We start from the raw sequence: 8,311 nt of genomic DNA on the forward strand, positions 1-8,311 counted from the left end.
TAAAAAAGTTTTTTGTCTTTTGCTGTGGTGGCAACTTTTGCTTCCATATTTGATTAGAAGCAAACAAATATGGTTCTTTTATTTGTTTGGTTTTTGAACAAAAGAAGCAAATGAGCAACATTTTAGGCACTGGTTTGCCAAACATATGTTCTCTCTGAAAACCATTTTTAGCAATTCCTCTACAGGCACATTTTTCATACCTGTAATTTTTCATAAGCAGAAACCTTCCAACTCTGTCTGAAGCAGCTGGTATTTCCATTCATCCCAGACTTTCAATGCATAGAGAGCTCTGCCACGCTACTTGGTAATTTTATTCTGTTTCTAGATGTTAGCAGCTATATTTGCATACAGTTAACCTTACAAAGATTACCAGTAGTCATGCAAAACTAAAAAGAAGATAGTTTTGCATGACTGCATGGTATTTTACTTTCCTTAAACATCTAAAATAAAAAGTTGCGAGGCCACATGAAAGCAATTTTGATTACTATATTTTCTTCATTTAAGATCAACTAGGATTAGAGGCACAGTTTATCTTTGCTAAATGTCAGAATAATCAGGGAGAGAGTTTTTCCGATTTACTTTTTGTTTCCTTCAGACATTCATATGCATTTCCCTATGTTACTTCATAGAATTGCCTTTAAAATGTGTCACTTGGGTCAAACATTTTAGGCGTCTTGTCTCAAAGCAGTGATAATTTGCTGGAATGTTGACCCACAACACCTGACAGACAGGTTTTTACTCAGATACCACTTTTCAACTTTAATGATTTTCTTTTAATTAGACTAAAATCAGGGCTTTGTGATGATTACTACAAAACACCTACGTTTGTTATAATTATGACCAACTCCTCTAGCTCCTGTTTCTTAGACACACAGAAAATGTTTCTTGAAGAGGAAATGATCTGCGTTATGCACTTTCACCTGCTCACAGTAGTTCCTGATCAGTATATTTTGGGACATGTAGGTTTACCTCTATGCCACACTCGGTGTCTGTGGTGGCTGAGACAGAAAAGACAAAGACCTTCTTGGTTTTCTATGGGGAGGAAAGAATTCCCTGAGTACCAGTGACATCTGTTGTTGTTTCCTGCCATAGAGACGGGCATCGCCAGGCACTGCGCAGGTAGTTTGTCATCCAGGTCAACATTCAACATTTCTGCCCGATGCAAAGCGCCCACCTCTGAGCGCCTTAGAAACACTTATTTTTTAAGTGAAAGTTGTAAGAAGCTAGTTTTGATAATGGATGATTTAGGTAACGTTAGTGTCAGGACAAACCGATGGCGTGGGCTGCTCAGACGGCATCGTGGACAAAAAATGAATGAGGAAGGTGAAGATGGAGGCGAGGAAGGAGAGAAAAAGAAGCACTTTTGGGACATGAAATTAAACTTCAAGTGAGTAATTGGTAATGTGACTTAACATAAAAAAATATTTGGATCTTAATTAAAGTTTGTCATCATTTTAGTGTATATTCAGGTTTCATCTGTTTTGAATGAGTAAAAATTACTGAAATGTCTCCACAATATCTTCTGTTCTGAAAGGCATTTTGATGATAAATCATGTTCTATAAATATAATTTTCTTGGGTACAACATAAACTCCTGCAATTAGTGAGTTAGAAATAAACTGTGTTAATACTTTTGAATGGCTATGGAAGATTAATTATATCAACAACACTGTAGAGGGATCACTATTTAAATTAGGAAGATGTTTTTTTATACATTCTGTTTTTTTATACATTCGGACTTACAAATCTCTCAGAAATCATTGGCTTTGATATATGTATAACATTTTCTTGAATGTTTGTATATTTTTGTCATGTTACAACTACAGACAGCATTCTGTTTTACTGGAACTGTATGCAGGAAACCGAAACAAAGAAGTACTTGTGTGAAGTAAGTAAGCCATGTGTTGGCAGGTTTACAGCTTTCCTGTTTTGGATTGAAATGATCACAGATAATCTCTCACCCAAGTGGATTAGATGACTTTTTAAAGCCAACTGTTACATTAAATTTTAATTAGGAGTATTAGATCAAAAGGGGTCGAATATAAAATGCAAGCCACACTTTTTAAAACGTTGCCTCTAAAACAGTTGAGCACTTGTAATCTCTTCCTCCAACAACATCACTTTGTGTTGGTCCGTCTCGTACCATTCTGAAAGAATACGTTCCACTTTGCAGTTGAAATGTGGAAAATATCAGAAGGTAGGATTACTTTTGCAACTGTACACTTCGAGTCATCGACGTAGAGTTGTGTAAGTCTTTCTGCCTGTTTCTTTCTTCCGCATCACATTCCTCTCAGCTGGAGAGAGTGGGCCATTGATCCTGCAGAACAGTTCTATTACGTCTGGTTGCAAGTGATGGTAGTCCCGATTGTATACAACTGGGTAATCATAATTTTAAGGTAAATGATGGCAGCATCATGCATTCACAACACTATAACGGAACAGATGTCCTATTAGACAAAGTACTATTGTTTCTGTTTCATCAGGACCTGCTTCACAGAGATTGGTCTGAACTACCTTCCCGTGTGGCTCACGCTGGACTATGTGTCAGACCTCATGTACGCTGCTGATATGACTGTCACTCTGCATACTGGTAAATACAATTTTTCTGATTTCAACTCTTGGTCTCTGAAGCCAAACCTAAAAACGGACTTTAAATGCAACAAGGCACTCCAAACAACCAAACGCAATGTGATTTAGTTTTGCTTTTGTTGCTATAGACAACATGTTAGTATCTCTTTACCATTATCAAAAGAGAAAGGTTATATTTTCATAAACATACAGGCTACTCTTGGTCAATTATTTTTCAGAGCTCCCTTTTGAGCGTCAAATTGATAGTAATGGGAAGTGACTTTAATCCAAATACCTGATTCCTGATTGGATTCAGTGACAAGCTCACCCAACCCAAATATTACCCATTCATTTTTAGAAAACACATTTAAAATGGAATAAGTGATTGTTAAAATTGATTGCTGCTGAATTTACTGTCTTTGGATTGTTAGTATTAGATTTTGAAGTATTTGAACAGCTGATGAACAACCTATTTCATTGTAATGGTGTGGCAATACGTTGTTTACTAATTTTCCTTTTTTTTTATTTTTATTTTTTATTGGTTTCACTCCCATATCTTCTTTTTGCATTCTGAACCTTCTTAAGGTCTATCTGTGAAAAATGTGAATTCTTGCCATTTTCCAACTGGTTTTAACATTTAGATCAGGAGTGTATTCCACAGCTAACAGGCTAACAAAATTCAGTTTTGGTGGTTTGGGCTTGTATCAAAAACACACTCAGATATTTGCAGCAGTGACGTCACATGTATCCACTCACTCAAGGTGGACATCTTTCAAAAACTGGGCAAATGTGACGAGTTCATCCTTCCTTTTCCCACTCATCTGCAGGCTTCCTGGATCAAGGTATCCTCATCAAAGACCTGACTCTCCTCAGGAAGCGTTACCTGCGCTCCAGATATTTCATGTGGGACTTAGTTTCCCTGCTGCCCACTGACTTCCTCTACTTTGCCTTTGGCTTTGAGACCCCCCTGGTGAGGATCAACCGGCTTCTCCGTATCCCGCGGCTCAACGAGGCCCTGGATCGGATGGAGACGAGAACCTCCTACCCGAACACTTTCCGCATCACAAAGCTCATGATCTACATCTTTGTGCTGATCCACTGGAATGCCTGTCTTTACTTCGCTCTGTCGAATTACATCGGCTTCGGAAGCGATGAGTGGGTCTACCCCAACATCACTGACCCGATGTTTGCCTCCATGCGGCGCCAGTACTTTTACTGCTTCTGGTTCTCAACCCTGATTTTCACCACCGTGGGAGACACCCCAATGCCAAGCATTGAGGAGGAGTATTTATTCATGATTGCAGACCTGCTCATTGCCGTTCTGGTGTTCGCGTCGATTGTCGGGAATGTCGGGAATGTCATCACGAGCTTAAGGGACAGAGACAATGTCTTTTTCCCCAACCACGAGTTGGTGAGTTTCAGAAGTCCTCTGTTTTTGTTTTGTTTTGTCAAGTAAAGTTCTGTCAATCTGTAAAGTATTAATATTTTCTAAGATTTTTTTTTTCCAAACTAGCCTTGTAAAAACCAGCCTTTTGTCTCTAACCAGAGGGTTTAGATCTTTGACTATTGAGAAATGATTGCTTCCCATAGACGTGGACTCTGTTGAAGTTTTAATTTTACCCAGTCACTAATATTTAGCAGTGATCTATGTAATTTGCCAGTTTGACGCTATGGAAGCTTACCGGAAATTTCCTGCACTGGAAACGACCATCCTCCACTGCAAAGAGAGACGTGCTGATGGCTGCTAACAAGATGGCTGCAAATATTAATTTAATATTTGGAACCGCGGCCAACACGGACTGAACGACTTTGTTTACTTCCTCCCCTGCTATTGCTAAAACTGCAGGTAGACTGTCCTTAAAAAAGCGCAGAAAATCAACATCATCATTCACAACTTCTCCTTCTGGTTGCTAATTGGTCCAGTTCAAATTCTGCCAGAGAAATCCACTTCAATGGGAGAAAGCCCAGATGGACCACTGAAAAATGAGAATTGAACAGAAATACATATGAAGGTAATGGTCCAACTATGTCAAACCGCAGTGAGAATCATTATCCAAAAATGGAGAAAACATGGAAAAGTGGTAAACCTTTCCAAGAGTGGTCGACTGAGCAAAATTACTTGGGTTATGCAGCAGGACAATGATCCAAAGTAGAACAGTAAGTCTACCTAGCAATGGCTTGAACAAAACAAACAAAAGACATTGAAGTAGCATAGTCAAAGTCTGGACTTCAATCCAATTGATATGCTATGCTATGAAATTGATCAGGCTGTGAAGGCTTGGAATCCATTAGATGTGGCTGAATTAAAAATATCTCCAGGAAAGAGTGGACCAGCGTTTTCTTAAATAAATATAACAGGAATAATGATTTAAAAACTACATTTCCCTTTTATTTTATTCAGGCTGTCTGATATTAAAATGTGTGTTTAGTAAGTCAAAAAAGAAAGCTCAATCAGAAGAAATCTAAAATGAGGCTGGTACTTTTCACAGAGCTGTCCTAATTCTCTCTGAAAACATTTTTTGCCTAGATGTGTGGACGGTAAACTTTTATTTTATCTTCTACAGGTGAAAGCGTACCTGCGCAGCCACCACATTAGCAAGGAGCTTCGACAGCGCATCGACAACTGGTACCAGCATCTTCACATCAACAAGAAGATCATGCGTGAGAACGAGATCCTGCAGCAGCTGCCGTTGCACATGAGGACAGAGATCGCCGTCAGCGTCCACCTCCCGACTCTTTCTAAAGTTACCATCTTCCAGAGCTGTGAGAAAAGTCTGCTGGAGGATCTGGTTCTTAAACTCACACCTCAGGTCAGGGGGGGCAGTAACATATAAGAAGTCCACCATTGTTCAGACAGCAACAGCAACAAAAATTGAGTCTTTGCAGCATTTGTGCAACACCGATAACGATAAACTTGTGTCCCTTGCACACTGTCGCATTAAATACTTGGTATCCTGTGCCTTTTGTGTTGCAGGTGTTCAGCCCAGGAGAGTATGTCTGCAGGAAGGGAGACGTGGGCCACGAAATGTACATCATTAAGGAGGGGAAGCTCGCAGTTGTTGCAGATGACGGCGTTACAGAGTTTGCGGTGCTGAGTGCGGGGAATTTCTTTGGAGAAATTAGCATCCTTAACATCAAAGGTATAATAAAGGCTCTGTATGTTTACATAAATTGCTTTTTATATACATAACCTATAATATGGGTTTGCACAGAAATCATATTTCTGTGTTTTATAGTGCAAAAACACATAATGACAAAGTAAAAAGAAGCTAAATCAAACATGGACTCATTAAAAAAGGTGTTTTGAAACCAAAAAATAAAGAGGAAGTAAAAAGGCTGTTTTAATTGGCGTCAGCAGGTAGTTTTACCCAAGTCGACCAGTAGGTGGTGCCATGGTGTCATGAAAAGGAAGCATATAAATTGTTCCCAAGACCAAATGTATGTACACTTTTGAATTCGAGCAAAGTTACAAAAAAACACACAAAAAAAAACAACCCCTGCAAAGTTTTCTGGAATTTAGCAAACAGAAATATTTTTGGTATTTCTAACTAAGTTAAGACAAGTAAAGTTTGGTCTGATTTAACTTCAGAGAATGAGGTAAAAAATTTACTTGTGTATTTTCATTCAGAGTAAAATATCTGGTTTAAACTGTAGAAACAATACTGGAGGATATTGAATTAATAATATTAACATTTAAGGTCTTGTTTGCTCCAGGATTATATTAAATCCTTAAGAAAATACGATTGTTCCCCCCCCACCAAGGTAACAAGTCAGGTAATCGTCGCACTGCCAACATCAAGAGCATCGGCCACTCCGACCTGTTCAGCCTTTCCAAAGAGGACCTGACCGACGTGCTGTCTGAGTTTCCTGCAGCCAAGCGTCACCTGGAGGAGAAAGGCCGGCAGATCCTTATCAAGATGGGCATGTTGGAGGAAAGGGCCGAGGTGGAGGAGGTGGAGGCTGAGAAGATCGAGACAAAGATAGAGAGGCTGGAGAGGAACCTGGAACTCCTGCAGACCAAACTGGCCCGGCTCATGGTGGAGCTGGAGTCCAGCAACCGGAAGATGAGGACCAGAGTGGAGCAGCTGGAGATGCGGGTCGCTGTGCTGGAAATTCACCTGCCACCTGACGAGGAAGGAGGGGAGGGAGCGTTGGGAAGAGAGGACGGGGTCGGAGGAGAAGCTGACTGGGAGCGAGAGGAAGCAGAGGGAGAGGAGGAGGAAAATGGGGGAAAGCAGGGAGATAATGGTGATAATGATGTGACCAAAGAAGGAGACGGCGAGAGCACTAAGAGCACAAAGGATGAGACTGAAAGAGTGGTGGAGGGGAATAAATTTGATCTGAAGGACTCAGACTGTCTGAAAGACAAAGAAAGTAACAGAGAGAAAATCATAGAGAAAGGAGACAAAAGACCTGGGAAAGGTGATGGAGCTGAGATTGAGCCAAGGAATCAAAAACATGACCCATCTCATGAAGAGGGAGAATCGGTGGAGAAAACAAGGAATACCAAAGAAGACTCGGATGAAAAAGACATGCATGGCTCAAAGTAAAAGAAAATGAAATATATAAACAAAGTTAAACATTTTCAGTGTACGTTAAACATGTTTAGAATAGCACAGGATCAATGAGAGGATTTTGAGTGTGGAGTGTATCAAGGAGACGCTTCTGTTTTGAAGTCACTTAAAATTCTGCTGTAATACACCCATCTTCCCCTAGATGGCAGTATTGCATTCTCCCCTCAAGATGACTTTGGCACCCAAAGCAGAAGTGGTTTATATCTTAACCTTTCTAACCATTATGGAGATGTGTGGTTTTTCATGCGTTGATGTATGTTATATATGTAGTATAAACAATTATTTGACAAGTTGTGGCACAACAATGTTATTTTTTTATAGTGTATTATGTATATCTTTGTTTATTCTTTGTGATTATAACACATGAACATTTATTTATTTTTATTTTTATTGCAAATCAAATTTACTTCACTGTTTGCCTCACTGTTTAAAACATATCAGTGAAGAAAATATACTGTATTGTTTTTTACCGACATGTGTAATGCTATGTGATATATTTTTCAAATCTAGAATCTTTAGTCTTACTAAGTGTTACTTTAGTCAATGTACTCTTGGTTCGTATTTCAAAATATTTTTTATTGTTAAATTAAGTTGAGATGATTAAAATTTACTAAACCAAATTATAACACTATTGTCTCGAGCTTACTAAATTGACGTTTGCAAACTGGGCTGCACAGAGGCACAGTTGGTAGTACTTTTATGCAGCAAGAAGGTCCTGGATGATGTTTGCATGTCTCCCCCTTTCCTTTTCTTTTCTTTTACTTTCTTTTCTTTTTTAAAGAAAAATAAAAGTAAAATAAAATTCTAACCACCTTATTCTGGAGCCGCGATGTTATGTTCAAGCTGTATCTAAAACCCCATAACTAAGAATTAATTGACATTTTATATAATAAAACGAAATGGAATCAAACCAAAAAATAAGCCACCTATTTATCTTCTGAACTGTATTTATTTAGTTTTATACTTGGTTTGTAATTTAATTGTAATTAAAAATATATATATATTTCCTCTTGTGTTCAATTTAAGTTCTAAGTTACCTTTCATTAAACCTTTTAGACTTTTAAAGGACATTTCATACGCAAAACAACAACTGTAGCTATGTCTTAAGAAGTCTTTTTATGCGTATGCGTTTTAATCAAAATCATTTCTTCATGTTTGCTTGTTGTCAAC

General features: G+C 38.6%; 1 protein-coding gene across 1 annotated transcript; it reads left to right on the plus strand.

Annotated features, from left to right (window-relative positions):
* The first annotated feature begins 3,011 nt into the window (after positions 1–3,011).
* On the plus strand, positions 3,012–7,895 carry cnga4 (cyclic nucleotide gated channel subunit alpha 4). The gene is made up of 4 exons (XM_008432693.3): positions 3,012–3,978; positions 5,132–5,377; positions 5,542–5,707; positions 6,330–7,895. Exons 1-4 carry the CDS (start codon positions 3,469–3,471, stop codon positions 7,115–7,117), a joined length of 1,710 nt encoding a protein of 569 aa, XP_008430915.2. The 5' UTR covers positions 3,012–3,468; the 3' UTR covers positions 7,118–7,895.
* The last annotated feature ends 416 nt before the right edge of the window (positions 7,896–8,311 follow it).

This window comes from Poecilia reticulata, chromosome 2 (genome assembly GCF_904066995.2).
Source record: "Poecilia reticulata chromosome 2, P_reticulata-male-v2, whole genome shotgun sequence".
In the NCBI taxonomy this organism is placed as follows: Eukaryota; Metazoa; Chordata; class Actinopteri; order Cyprinodontiformes; family Poeciliidae; genus Poecilia; species Poecilia reticulata.